The following is a 20589-nucleotide window of genomic DNA, read 5'->3' as shown; positions in this document are numbered from 1 at the left end:
TTTTAGTTTGACACAACTGCCTGTCCTTATTCATAACATACTTAACAATACCACAGATTTTAAATAGCATTTAAATTCCTTAGAACATCATTATAAATAAAATAGAAAAATTATACATTTTGTTATTTTTATGCAGTTTGAAGTCATTTGAATTTAGATTACACCACACCAGTTTGTTAATTTTGGTGACTTTGGGAGTGCATAAAACTTCTCAGTCATCTCACAGAGCCAATAAAATGATAATAATCTTTATTTTACTGAAATCACTTATTGGATGTAACACCTAACATTTTCCGAATGGTAAATATTAAAAAAAAAAAAATATCATTCGAAATATATTATTTCATTATAATGTTACACATAAAAACTTATCTGCTTAATATTATATGTAACATTATAACAACAGAAGTAAAAAACACTACTTCATTAACCATTTAAAAATGTATATTTTGAGGGCACACGATATTTAAGAGCTGCATGGAATAATACGGCTCTGAGAAAGACGACAACCACGTTAGCTTTGGTTCAACCCCCCCTCCCAACTTACGAGGGCTATCCAGAAAGTAGATTACGTTTTGGAATAAAAAAATAAACAAAGTATAGGAAACAAATTTTATTATATACAGATGAAAGCCACACTCAAATACTACTTTTCTACATAGTCACCATACAAATTAAGGCATTTATCGTAGCGATGTACGAGCTTGGAAATTCCTTCGTCGAAAAATTCGGCCGCCTGCGCCTTCAACCACTTCGTTACCTCTTCTTGCCTTCCATCTTGCACAAAACTTGTGGTAACCAAGCTTTTCGCTGATGATTTCGTGCAACAAACTTCGCGAAATTTGTGGAAAACTCAAAGAAAGTTCCGTTATTGTGAAATTTCGATTTTCACGGACTTTAGCATCGACTTTTTCGAGAAGTTCGGCGGTCACTATGCTGGGTCTCCCACTTCGATCTTCGTCGTGAACATTGGTTCGACCATTTTGAAATCGTATGACCCACTGACGCACTCCACCTTCAGTGATAATGTTGTCCCCATACACTTCACGAAGCTGCCGATAGATTTCTATCGGTTTACAGTTTTTTGCAGTCAGAAACCTTATTACAGAGCGCACCTCGCAGGATTTTCAATTAACACAGACATTTCAAACCGTCACAGTATCTGAACGGAGCACAGCACGAACCTCTCACTAGCACGGCTAGATGCAGACTGAGCTGCGCAACGCTCTGACCCCAAGATGGCCGCGCTAGCCCCGCCCCTAGCGGACACAGACGGAAACGTAATCTACTTCCTGGATGGCCCTCGTATTTACATCTTCTGAAACGGAAGTGACGTCTGGCGAGCAACCGAGAGTGGGGAGCTCTGGGATAGATGAGAACCCAATGTCTAGGCGCTTGTGAAATTACTGACGTCCGGCTGACTCTGACCTCAGTCATTCTTAAAGAAGAACGATTCGAAAGACCGGGTTTGAGGTCGTCAAGAACACCGCTAAAATTATTCCAAATCGAAGGGAAGTATTGATGTCTTTGTTTTATCCGCTCTACTAAAAGTGTAAGTATGCATATTTTCACATTTTTCATCGTATTTTTAATAATGAAAGTTTGCTAAAATTGTTTTGTATATGTCTAAAATCTTCCAAATGCTATAATCATATTGATCTCAAACTTATCATAGCTGCCAACTCAAGTTTTCAACTTAGTCCGAGTTTTTCATCACATCTCAAGGTAAATTACCAAATCTCGAGATTTTAAAGTCTCGAAATTTAAATCTTTACTAAAGAAAATTTTTCCCAGCAAAAAAACGAAATTTATCAAAATAATGGGGAAGACTCAGATAACCGGCACTTGGCGCAATTTTTTCCGCCATCTTGAATCGGCGAAAATCGCCAAATCCTCAGAAGGATTTTTTTGACGCCAAGAGGGAAATGACGTCAAAAGACGCTTTCCAAAATTTCCCTCCTGAGCCGGACATAGGGGAGAAACCGGTGCTAGGCGAAAATCGCCTGAGGCTAAATACAATAACGCGTTTGCGTTAAAAAGGTAAACAATGTACATAAAATTAATTTAGTTGTTGATATGTTAAAGTTAATCTACATGCATGTTTTCACCTTAGTATTTTAGATGAAGATATATATAACTCCAACATTATTACCTTACCAACTTAATACTTTTCTTTTTTAATTCTGACCATTAATTTCTACACTTATCTATAATAATAGTTAAATATGTTTGAAAACATGTTCTTCATATAAATGCAGTAAAGATTATGCAAATGGAATATTTATCACGTAAGTAACGTTAAAAATTTTAAAAGATAAAATATACATGAGTATATTATTTGGAGATACTCAGATAACTCGGATGACATTTTATTTTGATGAACTAAACCGTTCATTATAGATTTACTTTTACTCTCTATATTAAAATAAACTTATGTTAGCATTTTATATAGAATAAATATCTTATATAAAATTATCCATTCATATTATATTACCAACAAATTTATAATAAAATATATGAATGAATGAATGCAAAAATAGGTACAAGAATTTTAACTTACCCCATTGCAGTTGTGCATAATGTGTTGTATATCCTTTTATTATATTCTTGTTGATATTTGCAGTTCTTCTAAAAAACAGTTTCTTGAAATATTAACATCTGAGGTTCGTGTTTTGAAATAATTAATCCAAATCACTTTGTTGTACACTTATGAAATGTTCACACTGCATGCAACACAAATCTAGTAGCTTGCACTATCCTCCTCATATCAGGTCTCACACTCAGAGTCATACTTAACATTCTTAAAAACTGACTGGCTTCAGCATCTGTTTAAAATATTCCATAATTAAAAAGGTGGGGATAAATAGATTCCATTTCCACATCACCTTAGAAGTAGGTTTGCACTTGCTTTAAAAAAACAGAAACTGTAAAATACTCTTAAAGAAGCATGCTAAATATTTCAATTGTTACTTTTAAGTATTAATTTCAATTTTAAGGAAATGAAAGTTGAATTATAATCATGAAGAAATTGGTTATTGCAAAGCATGACATGCATAACAAATTAAGCAATATGATACATTAAATATTTAAAAATTTTGAAAGTAATTATGTCTGTACATCAAGTACAAACCTACATCAGGAGGTAGGAATCGTGATGCGTTTTTTTTTTTACGGAGGTGTCACCAAGAGCCATAATCCTCCGAACCTGAAAAATGTTTTTTTAAGTATAACAGTCAAGATATTATAAAAATGAAATCACTGTTACAAGAAAAATAAGATACATAATAAAGAAATAATATACAAATAGGGTGTTTACATATTTTTAGAATAATTTTGATCAGAATTTTAAAAAAAATCACAGGTGGACTGTTGTGCCTTTAATCTCATAAAGAGCTAAGCTTCCTAAGTGCAAAGCCATCACAACAGATGGAATCTGGAAAGTTACGGACGAGGAATAAAAATCAATACCCATGGAAATATTATGAAAAGCCCTTCTTTCGGAGAAATCATGGGCATTTTCTGGGCAGGCTTGCCGGAAAAAAAGCTATCATATTGAACATATAAAAAAATACTCTTTACATTTTAAACATAATTAAATGGCCCCCAAATTGTTCTAAAAATGTGTAAATGCCTTCTTTTGTATATATTTACATTTAGTACTTACCAAAAATACTTAGGAAATAAATTACATTTTCGAACCTGTAATTCTGCTGTATTTATTTATGAAAGGGCTGCAGGATTTTTAATTTCCATACTCTGAAATGCAATTGAAAAACATGCACTTATTACTTTTTTTGCAAAGCTCTTTCTATATATATATACAGGGCGTAACAGAATTTATATCACAAGTTTAAGGGATGACAGAACATGGCAAACTTAATAATTTTCAGTATACATTGTCAAATGTCATCACAGGAACACAATAGTATGGAGGATGAAAGATTTTCTTATTGATGGTTATTTACAAGAATTGTTAAAATTAAAAATGGTCAACTGCAATATATAAATTACAACACTGAAGAACCAAGGCATAGACTTTAAAAGATGCCCACATCAAGTACTCTTGAATTAACACCAATTGTGCTGATACATTTTTCAAGAGAATCAATATATGTCTCTTAAAAGAAATCCGTCATAGTTGTGGTGCATGTATCACCGTGCAGTTGCTACTTGTACTTTTGAACAGCTGTTGTTAATACCAAATGCTATTTTTAGTAATTATCTGCTTTTAAAAAGCTGTCTGACTTCTGCATTTACATTGCATTGTTTTATGCAAACTGTCTTTTTTGCCATGGTTTATCAGCCTTTAAAGCTGTCATATTTATTGCTAAATGTAAGCAGATAATAATAAAAATGCTATATCTTATTGTTTACTTTTTATGATGCATTTTAGAAAAAGAATCAAGTTCTTAAAATAAATTAAAATGAAAATGTGTAAATGCCTTCTTTTGTATATATTTACATTTAGTACTTACCAAAAATACTTAGGAAATAAATTACATTTTCGAACCTGTAATTCTGCTGTATTTATTTATGAAAGGGTTGCAGGATTTTTAAATAAACTGCATTTCATCATCTTGACGGGCAGCTTTTTTCGGTGGCATTAAATCTTCAATATCCTCACTTTGTACTGTTGGCTCATTTATAAATTTCAACTCTAAACCATGTTTTCCATAGCCAGGATATACAGTTTTAATATCTTGTAGGAACTGGTAAATTTTTTCGCCCGGATATTGAAATTGCTTCAAACGAAAACGCTTGTAATAATGAAGGGCCATATACTGTATCAGACTTTGATCATTGCGTCTATTAACAATTGTTCTTTTAAAAATTTTGTTTTCATTTTCTAACTGATTTATCATATTGAATTTATCCTTTTTAGCTACAAATTCACCTGTAATGGAAATATGTCAATAAGCTTTTGTGTAGATTCTTGAGGAAATTATTTAACATTAGAAAATTTCTTCATAAACATATTTTTTTAACAAGCTGACTGTAACCGATTAACCAATCATGACCTGTAAAATAATTATTCACAAATTGTTAACTTATTAATATATTCAGATATGAAAACAAAGTGATTTAATTACCTCTGCTGTGATTTGTTGTCTTGTGAACAGCTCCAGAGAACATGCTTTCTACATTTTTATACTGTTTAGCTGAATCGGTACAAATGACTGAAGTTTCTGGATGAACATGACGCTTTATATATGGCCATATATCTCGCTTGCTTTTCCCATTAACTCTAAAAAACAGCCCTTCTTTGTCTTCTCGACAATATATTCCTAAAACAGTTATTGTCATGTTTTTGGTAACCCGCCCTCTGTTATACTTACGCTTGGTAAGAAATGTCTCATCAACTAAAATGGTTTTACCTGCAAGGCAAATAAAAGGTAAATGAAACATATTATCACAATTTTGCAATAAAATGGCGTCTACCAGGCGAGCAAACTATTTTCATAATCTTCACCATGTGTAAATTGATTATAAGCCAGTTTCCCTCAAAACGTCCTTCACAATGGCATTCCTCCTTTTACACAGATAGCCCTTTTGACTTTAATATGTTAAAATGTCCTAACGTAACTTAACCTGCAGCTTTTGTCCACACGAATTCTCCTGCATAACTAGGCAAGCAACTTTCCACCAACCAATTCCCAGCTCAATTACATCTTGAACAGTCGATAACATTTCCATTTTATGATTTCTATCATCTGCAATTTGAAGCATTGCAACTGGAATATTTGCTGTTCTTCGGCAAACTGAAAATTAAATAAAAATGTTTATTATATTTTAACAATTGGCATCTTTCTGGAACTATTATTTCGGAACATCTGCAGTATTCTAAAGAAAGCATCACTGCAGTGTATTGTTAGCAGTGCATCTGTAAGTATTGGCTAATACATAAGTACCCTGAAATATAACTAATTATTATTTACATTATAGGAATGCAATAAAGGGCTATTTGCCTAAAAGGAGAGGTGCCTTCATGGAGTACTTTTTAGGGGAACTTACTTGTATTCATGTTACACATGGTGAAAACTGTGAATACTCTTGGGAGCGAAGCCAGCCTGTTTGCTAGGATCTTCATTACGGTTAAACTACGAGTATTCAGTCATTTTATCACTCGACTGGTAAGGGACTTAAAATATAAGGTAATGCATATCTCATTAAAAGTTGAATTAAATACATGGCTCAGTTAATTTGTGAGACAAAATAAATACAGAAAAAAATTAAGAATCCTTTACCTGCTCCACCAAGTTGTGTACTGTGATGAGAGGCAAATACCTCACAGATTTCTCTACAATAGGACATAAAGTCGCATATTGTTTCGTCGCGTATTTCTGGCAACTTCTGCTCTTTCCTCCATGACATAAAATTCATCTTTATAAATGTGAAATTCATCTCCAGTACAAAGAGGAATATGAAGACCATGCACTCCCTGACTGGAACTTTGGTCCCCTCAAAAAATGTGCCTGCAACGGGGTTAACCATTCCTGGACACTTGCCTCTATTCCTGTTGCTGCAAATCCATCTCCAGCCAAGTTTTGCTTCTTTCCTGGAATTGGCATTCATCTTATGACCACATTTTGGGCAAGGTGGGGCCTCCTCTTTTTTCGGAAGCAAGCCAGCTTCTGTTGCTAAAATAACTGCCTTTTCTTCATCATTAATCAATGACATTCCTGTCATCATGTTGAAGTATTTCAATTTCTGCATTAATGATGAAGTAGCCATAGCAAAGAAAAAATAGAACCTAACAAAATGAAATTAAATAAATCAAATCAAATATTAAATTAAATGTATTATTTTTAAATTAAAAGAGATGTTAAATTTAAGCTAACAATATATCAACTAAAACACTGATAACATACAGAAATAAAGGCTTAGTAGTACAGGGAAAAAATGCAGAAATAAATATTAATAACTTCTGAAATATGAAGAAATTACAAATATTCCTAAGTTACAGAAATAAAAATTTTAATATAAATAAAAATTAGTAATTCAAATATGCAAATATGAATAGATGCAAAGAGATAAAAATTTAATTGAAAAAATACTTGCTTTGGCAGGTGATTCCTTTTGAAGCGATACACACAGGGCACTCAACCAAAATGATGTAGGTTCAGAGTTGAGAGGTCAAAGTTCGCGGAGTTTTGCGCCTACGTCATTTCGCAAAAAATCGATTCCATGTAAATAATCAAAATTTCGTAGAAAAATTTGTTTGATCAAAATTACTTGCATAAACAGTAAAAATGTATATAAACGTATTTTATATTTTTATTTGTTAACATAATTTTGCATTAATAAGTAGCAGATATTTTTGCTACTTATTAATGCAAAAAGTTTTTGCAAAAATTAAATTTGATAGACGACTGTGTGAAGAAAAAGTGTTCCTTTTTTAATATGTGTGTCTTTAATGTTGTTTATAAATGAACTGAATGAAAAGGTTATCTGAATTTTGTAAGTAAATCGGCAATAAATTGGATACCACTGTGGCGACATCATTCGTGTTAATGAAGCCTTAATGCAAATACTGTACCAACCCGATGACTGATTTTTTGTCTGTGTGATTCTATATCTAAAAAATGTAAACAAATATTAATCTTATTGGAGTAAGAGCAATGTTTAACATTTCCTATGTTCAAGACATGCACAACCACAAAGCGAATCCAGTGCAGCTTAACCGTAACCGTTCATTGAAATAATCTTGACTTAACGAAAAGACTTTGTCTGTCTGTCTGTCTGTCGTGACATCTGTCTCTCTCTCCCCCCTCCTTTTTTTTTAATTTTCGCGTTTTTTTTTACAGGTTTTTCAAAAACCAGCATCTTTTGAATTTATTAGCACGGAAGCAGAATTTTTTCCCCTTCGTCTTGAAACAAGAAAATAGTTTTAATGTAGGTAAACAAAGAAATGTAATCCTGAATTGCATACTGCAGGGAAACAAGATTTCTAACAATATATTTCGGTTATGTATTTGTTGCAAATACGGTGATGCAAAACTTTCAATATGTATATTCATTACCATTAAAAACTAACATGAGTAACAACACAGCAGAAAAAACTATGAAGATAAATCGTATTCAAAGGTTTGAAGATATAAATTTAATTAACTTTTACTTGTTTATCTAAGAAAGAATTTTGCTCATGTTTTGTTTAATAGTTTAAATTTTTTACTCATACACCGAATTTTAATCCGCAAAATCCTCTATGTAAAGAAATCAGTGAAATATCCTTGACATAGAAAAGTAGCAGAATATTGTTTCTTTAATATTTTACATTAACTTATTAGCATTTCAAAGTCTTATAAGTTTTTTATTTTGATATAAACTTGATGAGAAGGGATTAAAAAATTGCTTGTATGATACAGAGTGTCTGTCAGCGAGATAGCGGTAAAACTGTTGCACCCTAGTAGTTCGTCTTGGAGTTAAGTTCCGACTAACGGATTTCCGCCATCTTGTGCAAATAACCCGCGAGTGCTTTTCTTATTCTAAATAATTCGTGTTAGGAGTACAATTAATTTATTTAGAAATTAATTCCAGTTTGTTATAGCTAGATAAATAACATATACTTAAATATTAAGTAAATAATTTTAAAAAATGTGTCAATGCGAACGATAAGTTAGGAAAAGACCACATGTTATCTACTTTGTTTTATTAGGATAATTAATTTATAAGGTCATTAAGTTTTTTAGAAAATAATTTATAAGGTAATTAAACGACAACTGGGAGCCCGTCTCCTGAACTTCTTAGTTTCTGGGATAAACCACAATTCATATTTAATTTAATAATTATTATTAATGAAATATAATAAATTAATCATGATTAGTTACTTATATTTCATTAATAATTATTATTCCGCAAAATCCTCTATGTAAAGAAGTCAGTGAAATATACTTGACATAGAAAAGTAGCAGAATATTGTTTCTTTAATATTTTACATTAACTTATTAGCATTTCAAAGTCTTATAAGTTTTTTATTTTGATATAAACTTGATGAGAAGGGATTAAAAAATTGCTTGTATGATACAGAGTGTCTGTCAGCGAGATAGCGGTAAAACTGTTGCACCCTAGTAGTTCGTCTTGGAGTTAAGTTCCGACTAACGGATTTCCGCCATCTTGTGCAAATAACCCGCGAGTGCTTTTCTTATTCTAAATAATTCGTGTTAGGAGTACAATTAATTTATTTAGAAATTAATTCCAGTTTGTTATAGCTAGATAAATAACATATACTTAAATATTAAGTAAATAATTTTAAAAAATGTGTCAATGCGAACGATAAGTTAGGAAAAGACCACATGTTATCTACTTTGTTTTATTAGGATAATTAATTTATAAGGTCATTAAGTTTTTTAGAAAATAATTTATAAGGTAATTAAACGACAACTGGGAGCCCGTCTCCTGAACTTCTTAGTTTCTGGGATAAACCACAATTCATATTTAATTTAATAATTATTATTAATGAAATATAATAAATTAATCATGATTAGTTACTTATATTTCATTAATAATTATTATTCCGCAAAATCCTCTATGTAAAGAAGTCAGTGAAATATACTTGACATAGAAAAGTAGCAGAATATTGTTTCTTTAATATTTTACATTAACTTATTAGCATTTCAAAGTCTTATAAGTTTTTTATTTTGATATAAACTTGATGAGAAGGGATTAAAAAATTGCTTGTATGATACAGAGTGTCTGTCAGTGAGATAGCGGTAAAACTGTTGCACCCTAGTAGTTCGTCTTGGAGTTAAGTTCCGACTAACGGATTTCCGCCATCTTGTGCAAATAACCCGCGAGTGCTTTTCTTATTCTAAATAATTCGTGTTAGGAGTACAATTAATTTATTTAGAAATTAATTCCAGTTTGTTATAGCTAGATAAATAACATATACTTAAATATTAAGTAAATAATTTTAAAAAATGTGTCAATGCGAACGATAAGTTAGGAAAAGACCATATGTTATCTACTTTGTTTTATTAGGATAATTAATTTATAAGGTCATTAAGTTTTTTAGAAAATAATTTATAAGGTAATTAAACGACAACTGGGAGCCCGTCTCCTGAACTTCTTAGTTTCTGGGATAAACCACAATTCATATTTAATTTAATAATAATTATTAATGAAATATAATAAATTAATCATGATTAGTTACTTATATTTCATTAATAATTATTATTCCGCAAAATCCTCTATGTAAAGAAGTCAGTGAAATATACTTGACATAGAAAAGTAGCAGAATATTGTTTCTTTAATATTTTACATTAACTTATTAGCATTTCAAAGTCTTATAAGTTTTTTATTTTGATATAAACTTGATGAGAAGGGATTAAAAAATTGCTTGTATGATACAGAGTGTCTGTCAGCGAGATAGCGGTAAAACTGTTGCACCCTAGTAGTTCGTCTTGGAGTTAAGTTCCGACTAACGGATTTCCGCCATCTTGTGCAAATAACCCGCGAGTGCTTTTCTTATTCTAAATAATTCGTGTTAGGAGTACAATTAATTTATTTAGAAATTAATTCCAGTTTGTTATAGCTAGATAAATAACATATACTTAAATATTAAGTAAATAATTTTAAAAAATGTGTCAATGCGAACGATAAGTTAGGAAAAGACCATATGTTATCTACTTTGTTTTATTAGGATAATTAATTTATAAGGTCATTAAGTTGTTTAGAAAATAATTTATAAGGTAATTAAACGACAACTGGGAGCCCGTCTCCTGAACTTCTTAGTTTCTGGGATAAACCACAATTCATATTTAATTTAATAATAATTATTAATGAATTATAATTAATTAATCATATTTAATTTCTTAATTATTAATGAAATATAAATAATTAATCATATATAATTTCTTAATTATTAATGAAATCTAATTAATTAATCATATTTAATTTATTAATTATTAATGAAATATAATTAATCATTTTAATTTGATAATTATTAACATTTTTAATTTGATTGATTATTTAATTTTTAAGTCATTAATAATTTTAATAGTAATCTAAAAATACAACAAACAGCTTATGAGCGTATTCACCACGTCTACTGACAAAGTCACGTGATCAACACGAAGATTCATCTGCAGAGTCGCATGACAGCCGAAGTAAGGCGTAAGAAAATATCCCTTCCCTTTTCCCTTTCTCCCTAGCTTAGTGAAGGTTTAAACTTGCAACCTGAACTGTCCTCCCACTGTTTGGCGCCTATCGCTCAAGTAGGTGAACGCGATTTCTGGAAGTTCGCCAAGTGCCGGTTATCTGAGTATCCCCAAATAATGAAATTTTTAATTAGGCGAATTGTATTCGTCCACCTGTAATGATTTTCATAATAATTTTTCTTGTTAAACTTTATTTCACAAAACTGTATTTTTTATTAATTTTATTGACATTAATAAATTTTTCTTATCGGATTTCGTTTAATCTGAGTTGTTTTAATCTGCTGTAGACATCAGTAGATTTTTATATGAAGATTTAGGCAATGTTTAATTAGTTAATTTTCGTGTTTAATTTTGTTTACTTTAGTACCTGGTATATTACTCATTTTATCTAGTGTTATTATGCATGTTAATTATTAATTTCACATGCATCGTATATTTAAAAATACTTTGATAAATAAAAGCTTTGCTTCACTAGTGAAGATTTCCTCAGCATAAAAATGCGAGGAAATAAAAAAAATGAAATTAGTAAAGAGCATAAATTTTAGACTATCTAATAAAATGCTAATGCATCTTACATCAAAATTGAATTACAAGTACTATAGTAACCTGAACCATCATGCATCATAAACTGAATCAAAGCGAGTTTGGAATTTCTTTGAAATGGTATAACCTCTCAGAGTGAAAAACCTTTCATTTTTTCTAGAGCAAACCCGTCTTTAAAGAAAATCTCCAGTCTTTTAAGATTTTCCAAGGCTGGAAGATCTGCATGCATATACGATTGTGTTTATGGCTTTAGAAATACAATTTTTATACTATTCAAATGTAGTACTGGTATTTTATGCACGTACTGTTTTCATTAAATTGTAAAGAAAAATTAAAACACTAAGAGAATTAGATATCTTATATTTACACAAGCAATGAAATAGACATTTTTTATTATTTAGAGTTAAAAACTGAAATTTTGGCTAGTTTTTTTTTAACTTTTTGATAACTATTTTAGAGCAGTTTAAGTTCTCCAGCTAAAGCGGAAATAAATAAATAAACAAATAAATAAGTAAAAATTTTAACCTTCAATAAATCACTGGAACTGCACTGGAGCGATGTAAATGAAATATCTTCATCTCACATTGGTCTAAGACATTACGTACCAAGTGAATTTAGTCGGAAACCTAGAATACTTTAAGAAATACAGAGTTGGAAGGCAACAAAGTTTCTTTATTTCTTTTATACACTAGGCCTGTTGTTATGAATTCAATTTTACCATCTGCTATGTACAACAACTTTCTTTTACTACATGTGGAAATTTTTATTTTAATAAAGCCTTCAGATATTGCTTTCTCTAATGATGCATTTGCAGAAAATGATTTAAGAGGTTTTGTTAAACACAGTATTCGATTACATGGGAAAATATTTATTTAATAATGTATAATGTTCTATCTTTGATTCATTTAATAAATGATGTTCAAGTATTTGGGCCTCTTGACACTTTTCGTTGAAAACATTTGAACTTTTTGGGGGAACTGAAAAATATGCTTTGTGCTCTTTCAAAACCTTTGCAACAGCTTGCACGCAGATATGCTAAACAAACACGTTTTGACGAAGAAACGGAATCAATAAGTGAAATTAGCAAACTATATCGTTTCAACTCTCAGAATTTAAGATATCTGCTGACACTGGTGATAATTGTTGTTTATTTATAGACAAATCAGTTCTAATAATCAAATATCTGTTAGAAAATTCATCGGAAAAACAAATTGTTTTTTACAGATTTAATAAACAAAAAGAATTTTAGTCATCCTTTCAGTTCTCTAAATTTAGGTGTCATTATAATTTCAAAACTATCAATAAATTTAGAATCTACATCAGTGGAATCTGTTAACTGTATATATATATGCTAGTGGCATATAGGGATTATTATGTTTGTTATCCATTATGTTTTTAATAAGGTGTACTAACAGAGTTTCCCTCACCTAGAAAACTTTAAACTGCCATGGAAAATACAAAATATATTCAGAAAGTCAGGGAGGAATTTTCCCAGAATGTCAGGAAGTTTGAGTTCGTATAAGACAAGCTTTTTAATGTTGATAATTAACATACACATTACATATAAAGTAAGACTGCTTCCATTCAGTCTCATAACATTTATGGATTTATTTCATTACATTCACAGAAAATGGCATTTAGCGTTGTACATTTGCTAATGACCGATGAAGTGGCTGTCGTCCAAGCAAATGAGTGTCAGATGATAAAAAGGGACATGTAACTGGCCTTCGTATAAAGAAAGAAGTCACATGGAAAGAGCAATTCTGGAACACAGAGAACCAGATACATCCTGAGAGAATTTTTATATTGTTATCCTGGGAGAATATTGTAAGTATTCTACAAATGAATTTTATGTCTGTTTTCCCATATTAATTTAATTGGTAGGAAGTTTTTCGAGAGCATAAAATTGAAATAATATGTTTTCTGAATTGAAACATTGAATTTTTAAAAAAATGTTTTGATGTGTAGGAAAATGTATTAAGCATACTTCAATTTTTCTAAACAAATATTATTTATCCTTATTCTCTCTAATTAATTGTGCTCATGTTATATCAGCTTATGTTTTAATAGTTTCGCTCCGAAATAAATCATATCTACATTCTTAATTACGGTTCATAGTAAGACTCTAATATTCAATATACTTTGCTAGTTTGTGAATTTTAATACAACCTCTTTAAAAACTTACCCATATATAAAATAATGGATGCTCAAAGGAAGACTGAACGAGAGATTTTAGCCTGCGGATCCATATAAATGTCAAATTCAATTCCATTGAGTGAAGTCATGAATCAGGCTCCAGAATGTTAACACTGTGTTTAAATTTAATTAAAAAACGCCTATCTATATATTTTATTTACAAATCTGAATAAAAATATAATTTTCAATAATAAGATTTGAGTTTTCTATAAGAAATGTTAAAGTGATTAACGATTCTAAACAATAAATATGCTGTTGAGTTGAAAGATGAGACTGTATCTAATGAACAATGTATGCATTTTTGTAGCTAATTATGCTACAGTTGAATTTAAGTCCAAAAACGGCTTTAAAGACATTGAATTTTAGATTCAGGTTCAGACTTTGAAACACCAAAACAGAAGCGAAAGAGGCCATTAACATTCTGATACATGTATATATTAATATACATGTATCAGAATGTTAATTCTTCGGATGATAAATTAAATACAAAAAGAAACAAAACAGAATTACCTCCTACTAAATTAAATTATAGCTAAATAAAAAGAAATCCCTTTTAATTTTTCCTCATGCGGTAGTAAATTAAATTTTACTACACTTTCTTAAGCTTCTTTACTTAGTTATATTAATTACAGTAGTAGAAGATGTTTTTAATAATTTATTTCAGTTTTTATTTTTTTTTTATAATTAAATCGAAATTATATGTTTAATTCCATTATAATAATTTTGCTTGCTGGTTATTTTTTCCTTTATCAAAGTTAAATTTTATATTGAAATTTTGCATTTTAACAATTCCACATTATGAACGTTTGTCTATTATAAGATTTTTGAATTCTACAGTTTTCTTTTTCTTGGTGGCTTGTGCTTTATGTCACTGTACTTTTTCAAGTTCTTTTTATAAAATGTTTGTACTTTAGTAGTACTTTTATAGTACATTTTATATAAAAAGTTTCTAACTTTCAAATTAACAAAATTTGCTCTTTTCAAAAGTGTTGACTTTTTCATATTTTTACATATTGGGTAACTAATTTTGAATCACGTCAAAAATTAACTAGCTATTTAGTCATTTACTTTTATTTTTCAAGAATGTTCATTTCAGAGACACTTAGCGCTATGTTCAATTCCTCAGCATTAACTTTGCTTATTAGCTATTTTTTCATGATCTAAATTCATTAATCTTTTTTGAATTTCATAAGTTTACTAAGTCCATATTTTCAAAATTTGGCCAGCTTTGCCTTCTCTGTAGTTTTGAATTCCGCATGTGTCTTTTTTTTTTTTTTTTTTCCATGTACATTATGTCATTTCTATTTTCCAAGTTATTAATTTTTAAAAACTTTTTAATTTAAAATTAATAAATATGCTTTCACTTATTCTTCAAAATCTTCTAAAGAAGGCGCGTTAAAAAATACTTCAAAAGGCGAGTCTAGTCTATTTTGTCATTTATGTATTCAATTTTGAGTCACGTCGGGGTAAGTGATATCGTGATAAATACTGATTTCAGATACTTGCAGTTTTTATCATTATTTTAATTTGCCTCATCGGTTGCTAAATGTATAACACTAGCGAAGACTGGGAGTTCGTCTTGGCTTCTATTCCAGACGAACGGTTTTGTTGCGTAGTTGGTTTTCGTGGTTTTTCCATGAGTAGCAAGAATACGAGCCAGTTTTCCTTTGAAATTCCTCCACGAATTCATTCCCTCCCACAGGCAGATATCATTTGTACACTTTGTTATATTCGAGTATCCTTAAATAATCATTAAATAATTTTTAAACAGTTTTAAATTTTTTGAAAAATTTTAATTTTGAATTAAGGTTTTGGTCTTTTAATTCAAAGGACTCTTTAATTACTTGTACAATTCATCCAGATATAATTTGATTTCTCTGTTTATAATTCCATTTTCTTTCGGCTGCTCTTTGACAAAGACCGAAGATATTTTTTAATTCTTTAAATTTCATGCGAACTTTGTTTTATTTATGTATTGATTTAATTTTGCTCCAATTTTGTTTTCCATGTTTTTAATTCATTCTTTTGATTTGTGACTTATTGTTACAGAGTTCATCATTTTAGGTTTATATTAACTCCATTTGTTTGAATTCACATGTCTCTCTGTATGTATATATATATGCAAGGAAGAGGAAAGTTCAAAAGCGATTGCTTAAAAGTACATTTGGAAATTAAAATTTTAAAATAAAAAAATACCCTCACTTCCAATATTTCACTTAACACGATCTTTGAGACTAAATCGCGATTTCAAAATACATAAAAATCATATTCTAACCATATTCTAGTCATATTCAAAAAAATTTCAATGATTTTTTACAAGGATTGTATATTTTTCTTCGAGTGAATTTAACTAAATTCAAATAGTGACATTACACAGCGTGATAATTTTGTATTTCAGTCTCGAAAATGATTGCTTTAAACGGCGACCATTTCGAGAGCATTTTGACATAACTGACGATATATGAAATTGAAGCGCAATTTATTGGCGACGTTTGGTGCTAAAAACAATTCTTGACCAATAATCTTCTTACAAAATTAATTTTAGTAAGTGTTATAATTTGTTTGCTATTTCACTTTTAAACTTTTAAAAACCGTCAGTCATTTCTAGGATAACCCATATTGATTTTTTACTTTATATTTATTAATTATATACATATGTATAGATTTATATATATCCGTCGATCTGTTTTTTAATATGTCGATCTGTTTTTTAATATGTGTTAACTTTTCACGTATCACATCGATAAGATTAGTTTTTAGTGCATTCACATGTTTTCCAACATTGATTCTAACAGTTTTATTTCGCATGTAGGCTGTTTTTTCACCTTTCCATGTTAATATTTTTTTAAAAATTACTTCCATGTTAATATTTTTAAAAATACTGCGTTGAACTATTTTATGGAGCCACAGCTCCTGGTAACTTTTTAGCAAGCTCACTAGAATATTTCTTCTTATTATTTCATATTTTTGCAGCATTTTGCGCAAAAACAATTTTAAGACCAAATAGGTCTTACGTCAAATTACTTGTTAGCTTTTCAATTTCAGTTTCAATTTATATATATGGCATTGCTTATTAAAAGTTTTTTGTGGTTAAAATTGATCAGATCTATTTTAGTAGAATCTAATGAGTAAGTATTATGTTGCGCTTCTTGTAGTTGTTCTTCATCACAGGTTTAAAATCATAAGCACTCATTAAATGAATCATGAAATAGCTTTAGCACTACTGTTATATTAATAGATGTAATTGTTGCCCCAAAATTTGGCTACTCGGCTTTCCTGAAGTCTATTGCTCTAAAAAAAGAAAAGTCTATAGTAAAATGCTTTATTCAATTTAAAACAAGGATGCCAAAATTCCTAAATGCATATTTGTAGGAATGAATAGAATTACATATTAAACGTTTTTCTCACTTACACATTTCTCCATTTACGTTGACAAATTTTCATGATTAAATACTACTTCACTTTTTGTTAAGATTATTTCACGTTTAATTAGATACCTGCGCAAATTTAATGCAAATAAAGCACATTTAACAACATATAATGACACAATTCTAACTAATCAATGCACTAATCTCTAATATTAAATTGAATTTACATTGTAATTTGATTTTAAATTAATTGTAAATCTCTCATATTAAATTAAATTTTAATTTGAATGAAATACTAGCATAAAAAGTTATTCTGAATACTGAAATGTATTCATATATGCAAAATGTAAATATCAAATATTTCAAATCAAATTTCTCAATTTTATATTTATACTTATTATATGTATAATAAATTTTAAAATATTTAGGGAGTCATTGTAAGATATTTTTGCTTGTGAGTCAAAGTTATATTTAATTTCCTTAACATTCGTATTAAAATACATATATAGTGTGTATATACATACACACACACATATATATATATATATAATAATTTATTTCCTAAACAATATTGATTAATTGATTATATTATCTCCTAAGTTTAATTAAAGTAAAATTATTTTAAAAGAGTATATATATATATATATATATGTAAAACGTTTATCTTTACATGCATATGCACATGTACTTCAATTTTTATCATAGTTGCACTGTATTTTCTTATTTTAATATAAGCATTTCAAGGTGACAGTATCCATGCTCCTTATTTTCATTCGTAACATATATGTTGCCATCCCTTCAATGAAATAATTTTTTCTACTCCATGACTGTAACTCATATGAACCTTTAAGTGCGGTGCCGAAATAAAAGGAAAATAGGAAAAACGAATCTCCAGAATCGAAAATATTTTGCAGCAGATGTTACCCTTGTTCACTAGAGAAACTAAATGGGGAAATAGCTACTTGAAAGAAACACAATTCGACATTTTTTGTTTATAATACTTCATAATTTTATGACCATTTCATTCTTTTCAAATATTTTAACTAGACCAGCATTTCATGATTTAAATAACCATTTTCGTTTCTTTTCTGGCAAGAAAACAAATTTCATTTTTTTATTGTTGATAATGCTATCTGAGAATGCCAAAAAATGAGGTATTTGTATTGCAAACCTCAAAATCTTTAACCAAAAATTATCTGTTAAAATATACTTTTTCTTAATTCCATTATATTTTTAGTTCCCGTTTTCTAAATAACAGTTCAATTTGCACTTATCTAATTTTTGAAAAATTGAAATTTATCTAAAATTTTGATTTTTTTAAAATCAACTCTAACGGCGAAATCTCAAATTGAAGCATTATTCAATAGTACTATTTCAAGATAACATAATTTTACATTAAACCGACCACATAAGATGAAACAGCATCGCTTTTATTAAAGTTTGAGAAAATTTATTATTTCTTGATTATTTAGTTTAAAAAATATTTTTTTTTTTTATTCTTTTAGGTGCTTTCAAAGAAAATCGGGCCACCAGAGAGGTACCTTGCAATATTATTGAACATATTATAAAAGACTGGTTGAAAAGTGTTTCATTTAGAGAAAAGTATCATAAACAAAAAGGAAAATGTACAACAGAAGGAAGTTTGTAAACAATGGAATAAAAAATTTGTGTATTAGCTTGTACGAAAATACTGTAATTAAAGTTATTAATTGTTCAGTTTGTTTCCTAACTTTCATGAAGACTTGGATTGGTAGAGGATACTTAGCTTAAGCAAATATTGTATCTTATACATTGTATTACTGAATATGAAAATAATTAGTTCATTGAATTTGAATGTTTGATTCTAGAAGAGAAATTTATTACATGAATATGCAATATGGAAATTAATTTCATTACATTTCCTTTAATACTTTTAATTTTGCTTTAAAATTTTATGAAATAATATAAAACTATCAGTTTATAGATTTTGGGAATTTAATGCATTCCTAGTAGTTGAATTAAATTAAAACCTTTTGCAATAAATGCTTCAAATTTTAAATTATGACAATAATTATATTTTAACTGAAAATTGCTTGTTAAGAACCTTATCCATTGACTGGACCATCCACTGAACTAATTTTATAAATCAAATTTATGGCAAAATAATGAATTTGTAAAAGATATATGTCATTTTATTTGTTTATTAACTTTCAAAATACCCCTTCTAACTTTATAAAAAAATTACATGGACAGAAGTAATTTTAACAGAGAACTGTTTAGTACAGTTAAATTGCTTGTAAACAGAACACAAGAAAAAATATTTATTTTTAAAATTTGCATACATTTAAATGCAAACTTTTAAATTTATTTTAATGACAAGAAATATCCAAGCATTCACTTTAAATTCCCATCATCCTGATGCTTTTAGTCTACTGCAATGACAAAAACTCTAGACAGCAGTAGTCTCATATAAAGTTTAAGTACAGTTATTAAACTGGCATATCAGAGCTTATTAGTGTTGAAAGAAAACAATTTGTTTTTAATTTACTGCAAAAAAGTACCTAGGATTATATTTAATAAGAAATAATTATTTCGTCCAGAATATAATACAGTCTCTCATTAAAATAGTTTGGTGTATATGATCACATGAATAAGGTTTCAGAATTCTGAAAATTGCAATGATTCTGGCCATATATTAAAAATCGTGATTTGCAGTCTGATTCCTTTTCCTTCCAGTGAGAACAATAACTTAATTTCTTGGTTAATTTATTAAACTTAAAATACATTTCTATCATTAGAACTGTAACAAATCTTGTTTTTATATGTAGTTAATAAGAATAGTGTGTAAAACTTCTATGGGAATATAAGGTCTAGATAATATTGCATTGGAGGAATTGCATGTAAATGTAGAGAAAAAGTGTAAAGTTTCATTAATAAATGGCATGTATGTAATAAATTAAGAGAATAGAAAAAAATAATAGAATTTGAATTTTGATGCACATATAAAGCATAACATATATTTGTAAATGTAACATTTCAGGCTCAACTTTTCAAACAGATAATGTCTTTTCCAGAAAATTGCAGTGTTCTCTTCCGTTAAAGAAATGTAAATTATTATATGAATTCACTATTTGGAAACTAAGTTTCGCATTAGACGCAAGTATTACAAACACAAATATTTCATGTACTGTTGTCCTTCAGAGTCTGTACATATAAACCGGATTCAGAACGTTCTAGTTAGACGTAACTCAAAACGTTCTAGTTAAACGTGATTCGGAACGTTCTTTGCATGTTATACAGAAGTGTTAACAGTACAAGTATTTGACGTGGTATTGCTCGTCAGAAAC

The 20589-nt window shown here is 29.1% G+C and overlaps 1 protein-coding gene and 1 long non-coding RNA gene across 5 annotated transcripts in view; one reads left to right on the top strand and one right to left on the bottom strand.

Annotated features, from left to right (window-relative positions):
- LOC146993966 (ribosomal protein S6 kinase beta-2-like) overlaps nucleotides 1–6374 on the bottom strand; it is a 113104-nt gene extending 106730 nt beyond the window's left edge. The window contains exons 1-4 of one of the 4 annotated variants that reach the window (XM_085826675.1): nucleotides 6246–6374; nucleotides 3665–3756; nucleotides 3135–3205; nucleotides 2561–2825 (exon numbers count right to left, since the gene is read on the bottom strand). In XM_085826675.1, coding sequence (XP_085682801.1) covers nucleotides 2561–2565 — 5 coding nt within the window. In that variant the 5' untranslated portion in view covers nucleotides 2566–2825; nucleotides 3135–3205; nucleotides 3665–3756; nucleotides 6246–6374. Of the gene's footprint in view, nucleotides 1–2560; nucleotides 2826–3130; nucleotides 3206–3664; nucleotides 5085–6245 lie in introns of those variants that run through there. The other 3 variants (XM_085826677.1, XM_085826676.1, XM_085826678.1) reach the window with 3 other exon arrangements.
- On the top strand, nucleotides 1282–18979 carry LOC146993965 (uncharacterized). Its single transcript, XR_015043946.1, has 3 exons — nucleotides 1282–1552; nucleotides 13327–13526; nucleotides 18769–18979. It is a non-coding gene; the product is annotated as an uncharacterized LOC146993965 (long non-coding RNA).
- The last annotated feature ends 1610 nt before the right edge of the window (nucleotides 18980–20589 follow it).

This window comes from Stegodyphus dumicola, chromosome 11 (assembly GCF_044657685.1).
Source record: "Stegodyphus dumicola isolate Sdum_Otavi_A_Nest chromosome 11, ASM4465768v1".
Classification (NCBI taxonomy): Eukaryota; Metazoa; Arthropoda; class Arachnida; order Araneae; family Eresidae; genus Stegodyphus; species Stegodyphus dumicola.
This window is presented reverse-complemented; position numbering and strand designations above follow the sequence as displayed.